The 20,259-nt window shown below is 52.0% G+C and overlaps 3 protein-coding genes across 4 annotated transcripts; 1 reads left to right on the plus strand and 2 right to left on the minus strand.

Annotated features, from left to right (window-relative positions):
• LOC112590434 (uncharacterized) lies at positions 1–753 on the minus strand. The gene is made up of 2 exons (XM_025306845.1): positions 450–753; positions 1–371 (listed from the first exon to the last, which is right to left on the minus strand). The coding sequence occupies exons 1-2, from the start codon at positions 700–702 to the stop codon at positions 4–6; spliced, it is 621 nt and encodes a 206-aa protein (XP_025162630.1). The 5' UTR covers positions 703–753; the 3' UTR covers positions 1–3.
• Positions 754–5,843: 5,090 nt separating this feature from the next.
• On the minus strand, positions 5,844–8,203 carry LOC105183089 (uncharacterized). Its single transcript, XM_025306849.1, has 4 exons — positions 8,081–8,203; positions 7,484–7,828; positions 6,926–7,058; positions 5,844–6,755 (listed from the first exon to the last, which is right to left on the minus strand). Exons 1-4 carry the CDS (start codon positions 8,201–8,203, stop codon positions 6,106–6,108), a joined length of 1,251 nt encoding a protein of 416 aa, XP_025162634.1. The 3' UTR covers positions 5,844–6,105.
• Positions 8,204–9,720: 1,517 nt separating this feature from the next.
• LOC112590435 (uncharacterized) lies at positions 9,721–10,577 on the plus strand. 2 transcript variants are annotated; one of them, XM_025306847.1, is made up of 4 exons: positions 9,721–9,830; positions 9,918–10,079; positions 10,154–10,309; positions 10,430–10,577. In XM_025306847.1, exons 2-4 carry the CDS (start codon positions 9,945–9,947, stop codon positions 10,505–10,507), a joined length of 369 nt encoding a protein of 122 aa, XP_025162632.1. In that variant the 5' UTR covers positions 9,721–9,830; positions 9,918–9,944; the 3' UTR covers positions 10,508–10,577. The 2 variants fall into 2 exon arrangements, with proteins under 2 accessions (XP_025162632.1, XP_025162631.1); XM_025306846.1 differs by having other exon boundaries at positions 9,924–10,079.
• Positions 10,578–20,259: the final 9,682 nt, after the last annotated feature.

Here is a 20,259-nt window from a genome sequence, read left to right on the forward strand (position 1 = left end):
CTGTTATGCCATCCACATTGACAGATGTCTATTATGTTGAGTTTCCTCCTTAGATGCTTCGTTGTGCATATGTGGTAGGAGCCGAGCCATAAGAGTAATTACGTTTCTATCGATGATTCCCAAATCTTTGAACCAAGGTTTCGATGCAAGTTCAGATGTGTTAGCTCTATATTTTATACCTTTGTGAGTAAATTCCTTCTCAATAAAATCATTTGCTTCTTGCTTGATTGTGTTTTTAAAGTCATCAATAAAGTCCCCTATCCATGGCGGTGATAGTTGTTCAAGTGGGTATTCAGAGCTGCGGGCCTCTAGACCCGCCAACCTATCTGCCATTTCATTGCCTGGTATGTTCTTATATCCAGGAATCCATGCTAGGACAATATTACATCCTTCTCTTGAGGTTTGCCACAAGGAAAATTTGATTCTCTGTATAATGCGGTGTGACTTACCATCCAGATCAGGAGAATTTAGTGCGTTAACTGTGCTGAAAGAGTCTGAGAAAATACCAACTTTGTTCGGTCTTTCAGCTGCAGCAATAGTCACTGCCCGGAGTATGGCCATAGATTCTACATAAAAGATATTGTTGGATTCAAAGGTGTGGATGGATTCTCTGTATTCGGGATTTGGAGCATATATCCCGTAACCAGCACTGCGGTCATTTAGAACCGATCCATCTGTATAGATTTCCATGGATAAATTCATGTCATATAATACTATTCGCCCTTCTAACCAACCCTTCCGCCGATATTTTTTTGTTATTACAGTCAAACCAAAGATTACCTCTCTTTCTGTTAAACCCTTTTATACTGTCAAATAAGTTAACACAAATGTTAGGTATATAAAATCTAAGTTTAAATGGATACTCAAAAGAAGATGGGAGATAGTTATTCTTTAGCATTCGAATGAGTTTACTAGAAGATTGTATAGTGGTTAGAAAGGAAGATCTACACGAAGCTTCATTTGGATGATTAACAGTATTCACACAAGAATTCTGCCAATCTTCAACATACTTAGTCAAAGGGCTTTTGTCAACTGTGTAACGGTAACGCCCGCGGGGTTCGGTGCGATCGGTCGCCCCACCGTCGCGCCCGGCTCGCCGCTTCCGCGATGCTTCGCTCGCCGCCGCGTCGGTGCGTTACTCGGGTGAAGGGCTGGTTTTCGTAGAAAAGGTAGTTCAAGGTAGCTTCGCGGAAGAAATGGTGTGTTCAGCGTTTGAGATATTAACCAAGGTGGTGCGCGAGACACCCTGTTTATTTAAAAAGAACAAAACAAGATAGGCTATATATATATATAAGTGTATGTGGGCGGCTCGCTGTCCCGGTGTGGCGTCGGCGATGTTCGTTCCTCGGTGCCCGTGACTCCCCGCTTAGCCCGCAAGGACGGTCCCCTGTCCGCGGGGTCAGAGGGGATGTCCCGCGGCCTCGTGGCAGTCCGACGTCCTCGGCCATGAGTCCTGTTGAGGGCGATTTACGCCAATTGTCCTCTGGATAAGTTGGAGGTGGTTTATTCCGGGCAGCTCACCACGGTCACAAAGTCGGACTAGCACTGATGATTTCGCGAACAGATACTTCGGAAATATTCTTCGTCGGTGGCCAACGGCTGCCGACGCAGACGGACGAACACTTGTAAATCGGTGAACAGATACTTAGAAATATCCTGTGCCGGTGGCTAACTACTGCCGACACAGACGGACGAGCACATATAAATCCGCGAACAGATACTTAGAAATATTCTGTGTCGGTGGCTAACTGCTGCCGACACAGACGAACGAGCACTTATATTCACGAACAGAACTTCGAAATTATTCTATGTCGGTGGCTAACTGCTGCCGACACAGACGAACGAGCACTTATATTCACGAACAGAACTTCGAAATTATTCTATGTCGGTGGCTAACTGCTGCCGACACAGACGAACGAGCACTGATATCCGCGCACAGAAACTTAGAAAATATTCGATGTCGGTGGCCACGGCGGCCGACACAGACGGATGTACACTTAGAAATCGCGGAACGGCGGCTAACTGCTGCCGTTCGTTCGAAAACTGATACTTAGAACTATTCCGTGCCGGTGGCTAACTGCTGCCGACACAGACGGACGTATACGGTAATTTCGCGAACGGAGACTTAGAAATATTCTGTGTCGGTGGCTAACTGCTGCCGACACAGACGGACGAGCACGTATAAATCCGCGAACAGATACTTAGAAATATTCTGTGCCGGTGGCTAACTGCTGCCGACACAGACGGACGAATACGGTAAATTCGCGAACAGAGACTTAGAAATATTCTGTGCTGGTGGCTAACTGCTGCCGACACAGACGGACGAGCATGTATAAATCCCGAACAGATACCTGGAAATATTCTGTGCCGGTGGCTAACTGCTGCCGACACAGACGGACGAGCACTTATAAATCCGCGAACGGATACTTAGAAATATTCTGTGCCGGTGGCTAACTGCTACCGACACAGACGGACGAATACGGTAATCTCGCGAACAGATACTTAGAATTATTCTGTGTCGGTGGCTAACTGCTGCCGACACAGACGGACGAATACGGTAAATTCGCAAACGGATATTTAGAGATATTCTGTGCCGGTGGCTAACTGCTGCCGACACAGACGGACAAGTACGGTAAAGTCGCGATGCCTGGTCGGCCGACGAGGCTCGGCTGCCGGGTCTTGTAAAAGTTTCCGGTGGTTCGGTACGGTGTGGAAGCTTTACTCACTGGCGGATGCCTTGCCTTCTCGTCGACTTCTCTTCACGATTCTCGCTGGAGCTCTCCTTGGTAGCTGATCTGGTGGACTCACTGTCTCTCACGGTCTGCCTCGATCTCTCGTCGAAAGCGGGTTTTATACCCTAAATTCCTCTCGACGATCGGTGGCCGATAATCGGGGGATTAGTTCCCCCCGATTTCCCGGAAAGTCGCGCATGCGATTTTCGCGAATTACCCCTTTCTGGGGGGACCGATCTTCCCCGACCGCTTCGCAGAATTCGGCTTTTTCCGGCGGTCTGGCGGATTGCCGCGGCATAGGTGTTGCCGGGCGCTTGGCGATGATTTCTCGCGATCGTGTGACGATCGGTGGTCGCCGTCACACGATAGTAACGGGGGTAAAACTCCTCGTTACAACTGTGAGGCTTCTGATATATGTTTTGAGTTCAAGAAACTTCCACCAATACACAAGCGGCCATTCTGCAACTTGATCCAAAAGTATATTGGTAGGTGTGGATCTCATTATTCCTAAAATTATTCTAATGCAACTATACTGAATTCTTTCGAGTTGTAGTGTTATTTTCTCTGAGGCCTCAGTCATAATTATCCCACCCCAATCCAATAGGAATCTAATTAAACCTTTATAAATCGTAAGGAGCGTATTTGGGTGAGATTCCCATCCTATTCCTGCGAAATATTTAAGTAAGTTAATACGTTTTTGACAGGCAATTTTAAGTTTAATAGCATGCGGTTTCCAAGATAAATTAGTATCGAACGTGTAACCTAGAAATGATATACTGGGAATGAGTGGAATAATAGAAATATCTAGTTGGAGCCTTAGCCCATTGTGATTAATATAGGATTGCAACGTCTAAAATGTTGCATTTGTCAAATAGGCACCATTCAGTTTTATCGGTGGAAATTTCCAGGTCAAATCTAGAAAGGCTTTTTATAAGAGTTTTGATATTTAAGTTGAGAATTTGGATTATCTTGTTGATGCTCTTGTGTTTGGTAAAGATAACTAAATCATCGGCATAAGCCATGATTTCAATCGAGTCATCTAAATCTGAATGAATATTGGCAATATATAAATCAAATAATAAGGGACTCAAAACTGAGCCTTGTGGAACACCCAAAGAACTGATGCGCGTACCCAGGAAGTGTCCTCCATAGTATCCAGAAACACATCTATTAGTTAGTAGGTGAGCTATAAATTTAAGTATTTTGTTAGGAATACCAAAATCCCTAAGAATATGGAGTAACTTATAGGGATTGACATTGTCAAAAGCACCTTTAAGATCAATAAAAGCGGCACCCACTAACATCCTGTCTTTGAAGGCTTTACAAATATAAGTTTTTAACGCAAGAGCACTATTAGTACATGATCTACCTCGTCTAAATCCATTCTGATATGATGGTAGTATTTTATGAACTTCAACCCACCATTCAAGACGGTTTTTTATTAGATATTCGAATATTTTTAGCAAGTGTGACGTGGCAGCCGGAAAGGCGCCCGTCCCAGGCCGAACCTTCGGCCCTTATGCGAGGGTGCGGGGGGGCGGACAGTACATCGCGCGAGAATTACGGGGGGGGAGCGCCACCTTGCACTCCCCCGCATTAATTAGTGTTAGCGATAGGAGCGTGCGGGTGGAACGGTCCCGCTTCCCCGAGCTCTGTGCCCCTGGACCTCCTGCGCCGCCCATCAAGACCGGAGGGACCCGTGGAGGAAGGAAGAGGACGACACCCCTCGGCCAGATCGCCACCCCAGGTGAATGCACTTCTTTACGAATACTATTATCGATTCCGTATCGTAGTGAAAGATTCTCGCTGCCGATTCCGTTGTCCACAGGCCCGCAGGGATATCGCGCCAAACGGTCGGCGTTCCCGTGCTCGAAGCGTGAACGCCGGCTAGACAAAGCCGGTCTAGACAAAGAGACAGCGGGAGTGCGAGAGAGAGAGAGAGAGAACGAGCAAGAGTGAGACCAAGCACCCGTCCCGCGGATCGAAAACAAAGATCCGCGGAAGGATTCCCGTATCGGGAGATACGACGAAGAACGGGGAAAGACGGGTAGCACGACAAACACCAACGAAATAAAAGAGGACACTCCCGTTTCTTTTGCTTCTTCTTTTTACTTCTTCTTTTACTTCTTTTACCGTTTTACTCAGAGAGTCGATTACCGAAAACGAGAGCAAGAGAATTATCGTGGGCGAGACGGGTGACAAGCTTGAGCGAAGTGAGAAAGGATACCGTGTGCCGGGGTGGAGTGCTGGAACCAGGGGAACGACGGAGTTGGTGGATTTCCCTGTGCCGGAGGATTACCGCTGATGGCAGAATTTCGGAAGGGGCACCCCAAGGAAGGAGACGGAGAGTTCACGCCGCCGGGAGGTCCCCGCATTTGTAAGACCGTCCACTTGCCTTATAGTATCGGTGTTACCCACGTATTGAGTCTCGTATTAGTTAGCGGCGTGGAGCAAGTTTCGAATTCGCGAGAGCGTCTCGCGGAGTGTACCGTATCGAGGGGTCGGATCGTGCCGATCCCCGAAAGAATAAAGACTGAGATAAGCGAAGCGCGTCTCGATTCTTGTGTCTTCCCGACTAAATCCCGGATTCCCGATCGAACCCTCCCGTCTACCGACTATAAAATACTGCGGAGCTACCGGTCCCGTCGAATCCGCGTGTCTCGGCCTTGGGTGGTGTACCGTTTCGTGTTGGTGAACGGTGCAGCCCGCTGCACCTGGCGCCCAACTCTTTGGTGCGAGCGCGGACGACCGAGGCGCGTGGACCGACGGCCGTTTGCCGACGGCGAGCGAAAATCCCGTTGCACAAGGTATTAGCAAGTGATATTGGACATAAGTTATTAGATCCTGGCTTTGGTATGAAAATCATATAAAATTGCTTCCAAGATTGGGGATAAATACCCCTTCGAAAGAAATTGTTAAACAGAATATAAATAAAGTCAAAACACCAAGACGATAGGTGTGAGAGGATACGGAAAGATAAAAGGTCGGGCCCCGGAGCTTTATTTTTCTTTTTTTTTAAGATTATTTTGAATAACCAGGTTGAATTCTTCAATGCTGAAATCTTCATGAAGGATTAGACAGTCTCTATGATGATTAATAAAAGGCGATGAGCATGATATATTATTGACTTTACTATTATCTCTTGAGAAAGAGGGTGTTACAATATTAGGTAAACTATCTGAAACAGCTTTGTTAAAGGTATCCATAGCTATAATCAAACTATCCTCAGATGATTCGACATTTATGTTCGAAAGGTGTTTCTTTTTCTTAAAAACCGATACCGTATTCCAAACATTTTTAACATCCGAATCCTTATTTAGTGAAGAACAAAATTCCCCTACCTTACAAATATCATTGTATTTCCAAATTCTCACTAGAAGGGTGTTTTTTTAAACTCGTGATAAGCAGCAATCTTGGGTTTAATAATCTCGGTACAATTTTCATCCCACCATGGAGAAGGAGGTCTTCGAGAGAAGCCAACTGATTTCTTAACTCGAGCTCCAGCAGATTGCAAAGAGTCATCAACAAGCTGTGTAAAGTCTTCATATGCAGTAGCTGGTTCCGGGTATCTTTCCAAGTGAAGGAGGGTTTTCCGTTTAGGTGAAGAGTTCATATGGTTGTTGAACTTATTCCAGTCGACTTTTGAGAGAGAGTAGTGAGGTCTGCAAAAATATTTACTAGGTGAAATATTGGAAAAGTTAATAATAATGGGATAATGATTACTGCCATAGGAATTAGGCAAATTCTCCCATCCTAAGTTATTCATAAATAATGGAGATACAAGTGTGAGGTCAACAGCACTAAACTTGGCAAGGTCAGCAGAATGCCAGGTTGGATAACCATTATTACAAATTCCAAAGATGGAGTTCGAAATGGCTTCTGAAAGATTTGTTCCATTGAGATTAGGATGCAAAGTAGCCCTACACCATATCGGGTGTTTACAATTTAAATCACCAATAATAATAACATTATCAAAGTTATCAAAGCAATGAAAAATATCCTCCCAAGCACTTGTATCAGAACCTGCAGTGGATAAGTTATTGTTAGGAGGGTTATAGTGAAACTAATAGAAATAGAATAGAAATAGAGGAGAGTAAAAAGTATAAAAGTAAAACGAATCACACAGCAATCAATATTATAATTGTTACAAATGTGATTGAGTGCATCAATATTAATTAAAGTAAAGTTAATACCATTGCGACATGCGATGGCTAATCCTCCACCAGTGGAGTTTCTATTATGAGTGATCAGTCTATAGTTACCTATGTTGACTGAATCTAAGTCCTTTAACCATGTTTTCGTCAGACATAAAGTCTGGAAGGTGTTCTATATTATTTAATGAAGAAAACAAGTCGTTTAACCTAGCTTTCAAGGAGCGACAATTCCACTGAAGAATACTAAGAGGTTTAAAGTTTGAATTGGAAAATTTTGCCATAATGATATATCTTAAAAATCTAAGGATTTCGTTTAGTATGAATATAGCTAGGTGAACAGCTAAATTATAAATTTAGAGCTCAGGACTGTTATATTTAATAATTCTCCTGGACGATTTTGTCCTGGAAGTCTTCTTAGGGTTCCTTAATCTGGTTTATATCTCCTTCAGCTATTATCGAAGTCATTCCAAGATCTAGTGAGTTCTGCATCAAAGAAGGTTGCCCAGTAAACCAGGGTAAAAAATTTCCAAATGTAGGAAGGTCGTCCTCTCTTCGAGTGCCACCCTCCAACCATTCATCAGGAAGTCGTGAACCTACTTGTTTATAGAAGTTCAAAGCATCACTAGGACCTAGCCCTAGTTTGGCCATTATTACTTTCAGTTGTCTGCATTCTATAAAAATAGGACATTTTGGGTCATTAGCCTTATGATTAAATGATGACATCTTATGTCGAATGCAATTAATGCAAGCATTTTTGTTCTCTTTACAATCTCCAATGTTGTGGTCTTTTGATGCACAGAATCTGCCTTGTTCTCCACCCCTGCATTGAGCAATCAAGTGGCCGAAACGCTGACAGTTGTAGCACCTTTTTACTTTTTGAATGTACGGTGAAAATCTAATCTTTTTCCCCATATATAGTGCAGCATTTGGTTGGCTATTACTCTTAAATGTAAGAATCAGAATATTAGAATTCACTATGATAGTGGAATTCGAATCCTTAGGATCTTATATTCTCCTGGGAATAAATTTAACCTCTAATAACTATGGCCAGTCTCCATTCCAAAAGGGAGGAGGAAGTAAATTATTCATAATTTCCTCTGGCATCTCCGAAGAATCTATATCCTTAGTAATGACTTTCGTAGAAACACGGTATTCCGGTATGTAAGCTACTCAGAAAGTCTTATCAGCAATCACCTTACCAACTTTTGTCATGCGGGTAACAAATCTATTAGCAATCAACGGATCTGGGAACGTAACAGAGAATTTATACGATCCCATATTCTTTAAGTTGAAAGCGAATTTCCATAAGTCAGGCATTGCTTGATTAATCAGTTTTCCTATCTTAATCTCACTGAAACTTTTATTAGATATAGCTCTGTTATTATACACTTTTTCAAAGTGTACTTCGAATGGACCGTTAACATTTTTCTCATATGAATTCTTCATGTATTTGCAGATGTTTTCTGGAATATATTTGCCCAGATTGTTGGCTGAATCAGACGAGATAACCTTACCTGTGATTAATTGTGTCTGAGGTACTTGGTTTTCGTCGACAGTTATTTCCGTGCTATTCATGGAGGATTCGATAGTCATTTGTATCGTGTTCTGTTCTTTGTCCATTGTGCGTAGCTATGTCCAAAATGGCGATACTAAGTCAGCTAGGATTATCAAATTCAAATATTTCGAATAAAATCACTAAATAGATCAGACTTAAAGTCAAAGAAAAATGCCGGGTTATATCCAAATAGAAACACTATAAAATCGCAAGGATTTCGTCGTAAAAACGACGAATTGATCACAATAAAGAAATAACTCAAGAAATACGTCTTAACCAAACGAAAGTCGTACACTCACCCTCCGCGATGGAATAAAATTATCGGAGAGCCATTGGGTCAAGCGTATTGAAGTTAATGGAGACTATATTGAAGAATAAAATCATATTTAGAATTTGGTATTCTTTATTTCAGTTTCGCTCCGCGAACTTTTCATGCAACCTGTAAGGCGAAGTTAGAAGCCGTGTAAACGTAATCGATGACTGGCGTAGGAACGGAATTGATCCGTTTGGAGCCATCTATTGAACCATGAACCATGAGCTGCTGCTCCGCCTGTGGAGCACGCCTGCGCAGTAACTCACAACGAAAGAAATGAAATATATGTGGTATGACATAAGTATGTCAACAATCATTGCGTTCAGCGGAAAAAACCGCTCAGTGAACGATTAGTGACTATTGGTCCTTACTGTTAGACCCTTCCATTCAGACCAATAACATTGACGAATTATTCAACAGTTGCTCAACCGTTGAGTGTCGTGAACGCACCCAATTCTTACATTTTGAAAAATCAGCAGCGGAGGGATAGATACATAGTGCAAGTCACTCAAATGGGAATGCGTCTTTTGCAAGGTATTGAGCAGATATGTATATTAAATTTTAAGTGAAATCGTATTTTTTTAGTCACTAATCGCTCACTGAACGGTTTTCTCTGCTGAACGCAATGATTGTTGACATATTTATATCATACCACGTATATTTCATTTCTCGCCTTTCGTTGTGAGTTACTGCGCAGATGTGCTCCGCAGGCAGAGCAGTAGCTCTCATCTTTCTCGAGTCGGGATGCGTCTCGAAAGTCATTAAAAAAAAGTGACAGCTTTTATGTCCGCGACTGTACACTCGCGAGCATAAAGGTTTGTGACCGTTTTTTGCAACATTCGGAACGCATCCCGACTCGAGAAGAATTCGTCGTGAGTCACTGCTCCGTCTGTGGAGCACGTCTGCGCAGTGACTAATGACGAAAGGCGAGAAATTAAATATACGCGGTGGGACATATTATAATAATACAGACTCAGATGAAATGAATATTCCAGTATTAAATGGAAATGAGGGAACACAGAACAGACAAGAATCATCCGATGTAAGTCTTATACTCCGGAGGACATCCGAAAAAGGTAAAATACGAACTTAATTAAGAGAATTAAGCTACATTACGATAGTTACGATTCTGTTATACATTTATATATAATTTATTGTTCCAGCAATAGCCATCTTCTATAGCAGAAGCAATGATATTAGATACAGAAGTAGCTGTTATAGCGAATTTTGAATTTTTGGGACATACAGACATGGACATGGAAGAGGAAGAAGGAGATGGAGACGATGAAATTTATGATGCAAATACAGATACCAAACCAAATAAAGTAACGTTTACTATCATCTTGCGTTTTAATGATATTGTTCACGCTATTTGTTAACATAATTTCTTATTTTTCAGGCATCTATCCCCCTTCTAGTGGAAGATGTTGATACAGATGCAGAGGCAGAAGTATTAAATGAATTAAATCTCCTCACAGAAATTGAAGAATCGCCACCTGGTTCTATCCATATGGAAATGAATTCTCCAAAGGGGTTAATAAATCCCTTTTTATTCGTAAGATAAATTTCGTAAAGTACGATAATTCGTATTTTAAGATAAAATATAAACCTATCACAATAATAGATATTTTGTAATATTGTCACATATAATCACATAATCTAATGATGCCTGTAGGTTTATTACATAGAAGATTACAATAAGATCCAAGACGCCCAAATAATAAAGAAGGCGGTGACTCCACGCTGGAATTAGGAGAATTAGAAAAATTATATGTTAACAATGATGCAGAAATATCGTACGATGTAAGTTCCAAGAATTTTCCCCTGTAGTTCCCCTGTAGTTCCCCTTCAGTCGAGTCGTTTTTTCAGCTATGTAAGTTACAGTTTGAATGAATACAGTTTGATCTCTATGTAGTAGGGGCCGCAGGTTATGTCAGACTCCTACTGACTAAAACTCCTGCGGGATGTCTACCATTCGGACCGTGGTGGGGGGAGTCAGGGGAACTACTTCCGTATTCCCTCCCCGACACCCCGGGTCCAGGGCTCTCCACGAGCTCCTCGCCTCGAGTACCGCGTCCTGTCCCACGGAGGGAGTCCAGGGCTCGGCCCCCCGGCCGGGTTGGCCTTCTGGTTTGTATTTGGTGGGAGGGGGCATCCACCCTCCCTCCGCGCCTCCCCTTTACACCCGTCCATAGGAGGGGGTGCGGGGGAGTGGAGCCCAGCCCCAACCGGGCATCCACTCCCCCATTACCTACCTCTTACCTGCGCACGGGGGAGGCGGGCGGGCTCACTCATCCGTCATCTCCTCCCACGCGCGTTCGAAATCGGACCCGAGGCGGTCGAGGGGGCGGCCTCCAGTTTTCCGGAACCAGTGGCCGCTCCTCTTCGACCGGCGCCACTTCGGGCCCACTGCCTACTCCCAGGGAGCGCCGCCTTCGCCCCCGCAGCACCCTGCAGCGGGGTTGCAGGCGGCGTTCCCACTCGGCGGCTTCATTCTTGGACATCACATTCTTATAGAAGGAGGCCGCCGCCCCTCATCTCTCCTCACTCCCGCACATGGCGCGAACCATGCGCGGGAGCGAGAGTTCCCCCACGCGGCACCCCACTGCGCGGGCGAGGACACGGCGCTCCCAACTCCATGCTGGGCATGTCGTCAGCCCGTCAGCATCGTCAGTATGATGCGCCGTGTCCTCTTGTCCCGCGCAGTGGTGGCATCGGGTGGTGAGCTCCCTCCTGATATGGGTGCAGGTACCGGCCGAAGCATCCATGCCCGGTCAGCATCTACACCAGATGGGAGGTTAATCCGCATCCCGCCCTGCCAACCACCTCTGGTAGGCAGGGGCGGACAGCCTCGGCCGTTTGATGCCCGGGTCCTCGGGGGTCTGACAGCATGTCTGACCATCTCTCCAGCACTCGGGCTCTGGCCTGGGACCTCAGGGCCTGTAGACCCCTGGCCGTTAGCTTTCCCTCTTCGCGGAGCTCCCGCACTCTCCAATAGAGAATGCTCCGCTCCTCTGCGAGGAGCTCCACGGGAGGAGAGCCGGCTAGAGTGGTCGCCGCCATGTACGATACAGTGCGGTACCCTCTTATTGTCCTTATGACCACCGGCCGCATCGCCTGGCGCATGAGGCACTTACTGCGGCCAGTGATCAATAGTTGTGGCGCCCAGATGGGCGCCCCATATAGGGCTAGCGAGAGCATCGCACTGACATACAGGCGGCGAGCCCTCCATCCTGGACCTCCCCGGGCTCGCATCAGGCTGGCTACTGCCAGTCCCGCCTTATGCACCCGGGTGGTCAGCTGGCTAAAATGTGCCCCAAAGTCCCATTGGCTGTCCAGCGTCAGGCCTAGATATTTCATCGTGGGCCTGACGTGGATGCGGACACTATCTACCAGAACGCTGGTCTCCGGCGGACACCATCTACCAGGACCCTGGTCTCCGGCGCGGGGTACCGCCCCGCGACCGCCGTCGTGGAAGAACACGGCTTCAGTCTTCTGGGGTGCTACCTTGAGACCAAGGTCCCTGATGGTGCCCACCACCGATGCTATTGCTGCGTCCGCTCGAAGGCGGGCTTCCCCCCAGTTTTCTCCCCCGGCTACTACTAACGTGTCATTCGCGTAGCAGACGACGTGGCAGCCTGGGGGAAGAGGAGTGCGCAACACTCGGTCGAACGCGATGTCCCATAGCAGGGGGCCGAGAACCGACCCCTGCGGGACACCGCGTTCCATTACGCGCCGGCCTTGGACCCCGCCCTCCTTCGGGAAGGCGAGGTCCCTGTCCCCGAAGTAGGCCGACAGGATGCGCCGGAGATAGACGGGCACCCCGTGATACTCGAAGGCCCGTCCAATCTCCGGCCAGGGCAAGGTGTTGTATGCGTTGGTGATGTCCAACGATACCGCCATCAACACTCCGCCCTCCTTCTCCACGACCCCATGGGTCAGGACCCGGACATGCTGGATGGCATCCAGCGTGGATCGTCCTGGCCTGAACCCATATTGATGGTCGTGGAGGTTCGGCCCCTCCGAGGACAGATGCTGGATGAGACGGTCGGCAATAATGTGCTCGAACATCTTGCCCGCCTCGTCCAGCAGGCATATCAGCCTATAGGCTGACGCACTCCCGGGTGTCTTTTTCTTTTTGTTTTTACGCAGGGGAAATCCTCATGGATACCCCTGCCCCTTGGGGAGGGCGGGGGTTATGTCGGACTTCTACCGACTAAAATCCCTGCGGGGTGCCTACAGCTCGGACCGTGGGGGAGTCTGGGGAACTACGCCTACATTTCTTCCCCGACATCCCATCCCCAGGGCTCTCATGGAGCCCCACGCCTAAGTACCGCGACCCTCCCAGACTGGGTGTCAAGGGCACGGTGCACCGGCCAGTTGTCCGGCCAGGTTGGCCTTTCGGTGCTAATTAGGAGAGAGAGGACACCCGCCCTCTCTCCTCGCCACCGCTTTCCCTCTTCCCTACTGGGTGGGTAGGGGGGCAGGGGTGCGAGCCCCGGCCCCAACCGGTCCTCGTTCCCCTTCTCCCTGCCATCACCGACACCCGGGGTGGGCAAGAGGGCTTACCACCCCTCCCACCCACCCCCATCGGTACGTCGAAGGCGTGCCCGAGGCGGTCGAAGAGGCGGCCTCCGACTAGCCGGTGGTCTCTCCTCCTCGGCCGGCGCCACCTCAGGCCCGCTTTCCACCCCTGTGGAGCGCCGCCCCCTCCGTCGCTCCCTGCGACGGACTCCTGGACAGCGCTCCCGCTCGGCGGCCCCCTTGCGGGACATGACGTACCGGCAAAAAGAGGCCGCCGCTCCCCAAATCTCCTCGCTCCCGCACATTGCTTTGAGCAAATGCGGGAGCGAGAGGCCCCCTCTTGGCACGCTATTGCCCGAGCGAGGACACGGCGTTGCGGAGCCCAAGCCTGGCACACGGCCAGAGTGTGCTCCGCCGTGTCCTGCGGCTCCGGGCAGTGGTAACAGCCCGTGGTGGGCTCCCTTCCAATCCGGTACAGGTACCGACCGAAGCACCCATGCCCGGTCAGCATCTGCACCATATGGAAGGTGAGCCCGCGTCCCCGCCTGTCTGCCATTTCTGGCAGACAGGGGCGGACGGCCTCAGCCGTTCGGATCCCGAATCCTTTTGGGGTCAGTCAATATGACTGATCACCGTTCCAGGACTCGGGATCTAGCCTGGGATTCCAAGGCCCTCAGATCCCCGGCCGATGGACCTTCGCCCCCTCCTTCACCCTTCAATAGAGGATGTGCCTTGATTCGGCAAGGAGCTCCACAGGGGGGAGCCGGCCAGGGCCGTCGCCGCCCTATACGAAACGTTGCGGTACCCCCGAATCACCCTCACGACCACCGATCGCATCGTCTGTTGCAGGCGACCCTTGTTGCGGCCGGTGGCGATAAGTCGGGGCGCCCATATGGGTGCCCTGTAGAGGGCAATCGAGAGCACCACACCGATATAGAGGCTGCGAGCGTGCCATCCAGGGCCCCTTGGGTCCTCATCAAGCTGGCCAATGCCAGGCCTGCTTTACAGATCCGGGGGGTCAGGCTCCTGAAATGGGCCTCGAAATTCCAGCGGCCGTCCAACGTCAGGCCCAGATATTTAGTCATGGGCCCGACGCGGACGCGGGCTCCATCCACCAGGACCCGTGACTCTGATGGCGCCCCTCGACGGGGACCATGAAAATACATAGCCTCCGTCTTCTGGGGCGCCACTTTCAGTCCCAGGCCCTTGATGGTGCCCACCACGGACTCCAGCACCGCCTCCACTCGGAGGCGAGCTTCCCTCTAACCTCTCCCCTCGGCTACCACTAACGTGTCATCTGCATAGCAGATAACGTGGCAACCAGGGGGAGGGGAGAGCGAAGCATCCGGTCGAACGTGATATTCCACAGCAGGGGGCTGAGAACCGACCCCTGCGGAACACCATGCTCCATGGCGCGCCGACCTTGGACCCCGCCTCTCTTCGAGTAGGCGAGGTCCCTGCCCCCGAAGTAGGCCGATATGATACGCCGGAGATAGACAGGCACCCCCGTCTATCTCCGATATTCGAGCGCCTGTCCAATCTCCAGCCAGGGCAGGGTGTTGTATGCGTTGGTGATGTCCAACGACACCTCCATCAACACCCCGCCCTCCTCCTCCACGATCCCACAGGTCAGGTCATCCCGGACATGCTGGATGACATCCAGCGTGGATCGCCCGGGCCTGAACCCGTATTGATGGTCGTGGAGGTTCGGCCCCTCCGAGGATAGATGCTGGGTGAGGCAGTCGGCAATGATGCTCTCGAGATCTTGCCCGCCTCATCCAGCAGGCATATCGGCCTAAAGGACGGCGCACCGCCAGGCGCTTTGCCCTCCTTCGGGAGGAGGACTAACCTAGCCCTCCTCTACTCTGGGGGGAATGCCCCCTCCCTGAGGCACCTGTTCACGAGGACCCGCATGGCCTCGGACAGGCTTCCCTCGCCGAGGGCGAGAGCCCAGGCGCGGCCAGGAATGCCATCGGGACCAGGGGCTTTCCCCTTGGCCCCGAGTCTTTTCCTGACCCCGGCGAGCTCCTCTGGATCGACCTCCAGGCTCTCGTCCCAGTCCCCATTCCATAACTCGGGAACGGGGATCGGGGGGAGCCCCCTTCCACCCTCGGAAAGAGGGTGTCCAGGAGTGCCTCGAGAGCCTGGTGATCTAGAGTCTCCGTAGGTGGAGGCGCCCACAGACGAAGTTTACCCACCGTCCGCTTGTAGGGGCGCCCCCACGGATCCTCATCCAGGAAGCTCATCAGTTGCTCCCAGGCTCTTCGCTTTGCCTCAGCGATGGCGGCTTTGAGGGCTTTCCTCGCGAAGAGGTATGCCCCACGCCCTCGCGGCATCCCCGCCTCGTCGCCGGGCCCGGGCATACACCCTTCTGGCTTGGACAGAGGCCTCGCGAAGATCCGCGATTGCCTCCGTCCACCAGTAAGCGGCTCGGCGCCGGCGGGGGTGGGACCGGGGCATTGCGACGTCACACGCCGACGCCACGATGCCTACTAATTCCCTAGCCCCCTCCTGGGATCTAGGGTCCCACTCACCTGGCCCTTCCTCCAGGTGCCAGGTGGCTACGAGGACGGCCGCCCGAAACCTGTTCGCATCTAGTCGACTAAAAGTCCATCACTTGGGGAGAGGGAGATCCCTCTCCCCTGGGCGGCGGTCCAGCACCCGCATGGGAGTGAGGAGACGGAGGACCCACACTATGTATCGGTGATCCGACAGTGTTTCGCCCTCCGCCTCCACCGCCCACTCCTGGAACATCCGGGCGGCCGAGCGGGAAGCCCATGTCAAATCTATGACCGACTTCCCCTCGGCCGCGCGCAGGTGCTAGTTGACCGCCTGTTCATCAATAGGAGGTCTAACCCCGCCGCCCAGTCGATCACCGCCCTGCCCCTTCGGGGATCCCCCTGCCGGGGACCGCAACCCCACCCCTCAGAGTGAGCGTTGAAGTCCACAGCAATTATTACGGGTCGAAGGTGGCAATGCCGTACCACATCCTGACCTCGTCGAGGATCCCCTTTATGCAGGCAAGGTTATCGAGGCCGACCTTATTTTTGCGGTGGGGGAGATACACTCCCACCACTGCGATGGGCCCCCAGTCGACTGCCACATACGAGGTCCCTTTCCTCCGGAGTGTGCAGGGGGGACCCCGTTGCGGGCTCTGCCATCATGGCCACCGAGCCATCTGGGCTGCTGAACTAGCATGAATTGTTGGGCGGCACCCAATGTGGCTCGGTGGCCACCCCCAGCCCGGCACCCAGTTCCCTGATCCTCTGTATCCAGAGGTCCTGGGCCCGGGTGCCGCGGCCGAGGTTAGCCTGTAGCGCCCGGAGTATCGTGAAGGCTATGCCTTCACGCTTCCTCCGGGCGTACTACCTCTTCCTCCTTAGGGGAGGATTCGTTGGAGTGAACAAGCTGACACCTGACAGTCTCCCCTCAGAGAGGGTGAGACTTATCGGGTTGAACAGCTCGACTTCCGACTCATCCTGTCCCGAGGAGGTTTCGGCTACAATCTTAAGTGCCTCTGCGGAGATACAGGGGGTCCCTACCTTGGCGACTCCCTCCTCTCGGGAGTATGAGGAGGAGTCGCCCATGTGAGGAGTCGGGGGTGGCGCACCCTCCGGCTCCCCTTTATCTACGGCAGTTGGGGGTGCTTCCACTCTCCTTACCTTCTCCTGGAGAGCATCCCCTTGGTCCCTTGCAGCTTCTGCCTCGTCATTCTCTCCTCTCCTCTTCCTTTTAGACTGCGGCATCGGCTCCGTCTCCATTCTCTCCTCTGATAGGGGAGTCTTTCCCTCCTCCTTTCCCAGGTCCCATGGTATAAGGAAGGCCTCCTCAGTTCCTTCCCATTCCAGGTCCCTCGTTGGGGAGGAGACTGAGCCAGTCCCCTCCCTTCCCAAGTCCCTCGGCGGGGAGTGGACTATCACCCTCACCTCCCTCTTGCAGTCCCCTGTTGGAGAGGAGTTCCGCCGGCCTCCCCTCTGTGCGGATCGGGTCTCGGTGACTCGGCGGATGTTCGGGCCTCCCCCGTCGACATCTCCTGCTTCCCCGTTGCGGGGGGGTCAATTTGACCTCCCCCATCCCCTTCACCTATCCTCCCTTGGCGTCCTTTCCTCCCTTCCTTCTTCTCTTCTTCCCACGAGGGGACCTGCAGGCAGGCCCTCCGATCTTATGATCGGCCGGCCTGCTTGCCTCCGCGCACACTGGACAGCGCGCCGTTGCCGCCTCGCAGCATTTGGCACAGTGGCCGGAGTTACCGCAGCGGTAACAGAGAACGCTGCGATCGACAGCGCTTGTGCACCGCACGCGCACATACCCCCGCTCCAAACAGAAGCACAACTGTGCGCGAGCGGGCAGCGCCCGGCTCGTGTCCACCCCACCGGGACCCGCTCCGCGGCTGCGACCTTAGCGGCCGCCGCCAACGGACACCGCACCATCACGGCCGTAGTCCCCCGCTGGGAGAGACTCAGCTCGCCTACGGAAATCTCCGAAGGCGAACATCCCCCAGCGAGAGACACAGCGGCCGTCACCTCGTCGACCCCGATCGTTATGTCCAGGCCGGTGAATCGCAACGCTGCGACCTTCACCGGCCTTTGGACACGATAGCCAGGGCCCTTCTCCCTTCTCAATTAGCATACTCCCATTCAGGGCTTGGCGGACCCTGAGGTAACCGGCGATTCCCAGGTTCGCCGGCTTAATGCGGCGCCTGACCTCTATCATGAACTCGTGGTATTTTTCACGGGGGCACGCGACGGTGACGGCCGCCGATTTCGGCGGCTTCGGCGCCCCCTGCCGTGTCGCCAGCGCCCTCCTCTTAGGTCCTGCAACCTGGAGAAAAAACCCTTCCTCCTGTTTTCCTCCTTCTGCATCTTTCGCCTCTCCTTTCTACCCACAACCTTCGACCAAGGCTGCTCAGTCTCCAGTTGTGGCTCACCCGAGAGTGACCACAGCATCGCCATCGGTAGGGGACCTGTCAGCCTCCTCAGATCCTTCGCCGGAATCCCCTTTGTCACTCCCTCAGCTACTACTTTTTCAGGGCCTTTTTCCGCTCTCTGTTGGTCCTTGGCCCTCCTCGGTCCAGCTCCCTGCTGTTGTTGTTCCTCTCTCCTCCTCCGTTTTCTCCTCTTCTCCTGTTCCTTCTTCCTCCTCCTTTTTCCCTCACTTGCAGCTCCTTTTTGCTCCACTAGAGGAGGGGGAGAAGTCGGCTGTTGAGGAGTCCTCGGCTTCTCCGCCGGGGCCGTTCTCCGAGGAGTCGGTGTCGGGGCCCACGTTCTCCCGGCCGCCACCACTCTCTCCCTCTCGGTTAGGACGCGGAGTACCTCGGCCGTGAGCCGATTGTACTCCGTCTCCCCCTCCTGGGAGAGAGCCATGGCAGCCATGGAGTCGTCAAGGGCCTTTCTTACCCCTTTCACCGGTGGCCTACTTACCGGAGGGAGGGGGTCCTCCGGCAGACAATGTCCTCTGTCATCATATGACAGAGTCCCGCCGCGGGACCCCCTTCTCCTCCAAAGAGCTAGAAGAAGGGGTTCTCCTCCTCTTCTTCCTCCTTATCCTCGTCCTCTCCTGTCTGGGTGCGGCAGCTTCCTCCGTGGATGTGCTGCCCCCGTAGCCTCCGCACAGGTCTTTACCCTTTTGGGAGGTGGGGAATACGGAGGAGAAGAGGAGGCAAGGGCGGGAACAGCTGGGGCCTCCCTGGCCCTTAACTCCTCTTGGAGTCGCTCGTTCTCCGCCCTTAGCCCCTTCAACTCATCCAGGAGTACCTCCATCTCCCTCTGGGTCTCAGAGACCTCCTCCCCATGGTCGTCCTGTGCGGCTGTCCTCGCGATGAGTGTGGACAGTACAGCCTCAGAGGTGGCCACGGCGCGGTGCAGGAGTGCCACAAAGGTCTTCTTCAACGTGTTGGACGTGTTGGTGCCACTAAGCGCACCACGCCGAGTGCGCCCACCTCCGAGACTAGCTCCGTAGTTCTTGCCTCCCTTAGCAGTGCCCTGCAGGCTGGGTCCTCATACACCTTCTCGGCCGGTCGTCCATCCTGCATCGTCCGGATGATGCTTTTGTCGAGGTTTCTTACCTCCTTTTCTAGCTGCTCGGTCGCTGCTTTCTTCCTCTCCTCCAACTCCTTCTCCTTTCGTTCCCGGATCCCTACTCCTTTCCCCGTGGTCGCCAGTCTTCCCTAATTCTTTTTGGCCGGAACTAGGGCTGGCAACTCGATAACCGAGGAACCCCCGCTGCTGATCCCCTCTCTCGTTCTTTTTTTCCGCCGATGTCCTTGGCGGAAGTCTCCTTCCTCCTACTGACGGTGTCGTTGGCAGCTGCCTGAGCCGGAACAGTCCTCCTTACGCCTGCTATTCGCAGCCTGGAGCCCTGCGAAAGCATAACGTCGGAGCGGATCACTGCACCTCCAGTGACCCGCCCCGATACGTTCCCCTCCTTCCGCTGTCCCTTCCTATCGTTGGAAGGGTTCACCTTCTCCCTTCCCCTAACCAGAGGGCTCCTAGTCCGTGTCTTCCTACTGGTAAGGGGGCCGGACTTCGGTCCTGACTTTTTGGCCTCTGACCATTCGGACTCGGACCCTAGCCCCTCGCTGGATGGCCGCCCTGTCGAACCCGAGGGCTCATCAAGCTCACCCCCCGGTAGGGGCGGCTCTTCCGACACCTTTCCGAGGTTTCTCCCTCGTTAGGTCGCCCTTATCTCCCTAACCGAAAGGCTCACCACACGAGCCCCCTGGTGGGGGCCATGACCCTGGCCGTTCCGAACCAGGGGACGGTGAATAGTTCCCCGTGGATGACCCCTCCGCGGCTATTCCACGGAGGTCCGTGTCCCTAGTCTCTCTGGGGGGAGAGACAGGGCTCCTGCTATTGGATCCCTGTCCACCCCTACCACGTTTGAGTCCGTTCTACAAAGATCACCTGCCCGAGCAGATGGTTGGCCCATGGACGGGTTGCTACACCCGTCTCTGAGTGTCCGTGAGCCCGAAGGCTCAGTGGT

Source organism: Harpegnathos saltator, unplaced genomic scaffold, assembly GCF_003227715.2.
Source record: "Harpegnathos saltator strain DR-91 unplaced genomic scaffold, Hsal_v8.6 scaffold806, whole genome shotgun sequence".
In the NCBI taxonomy this organism is placed as follows: domain Eukaryota; kingdom Metazoa; phylum Arthropoda; class Insecta; order Hymenoptera; family Formicidae; genus Harpegnathos; species Harpegnathos saltator.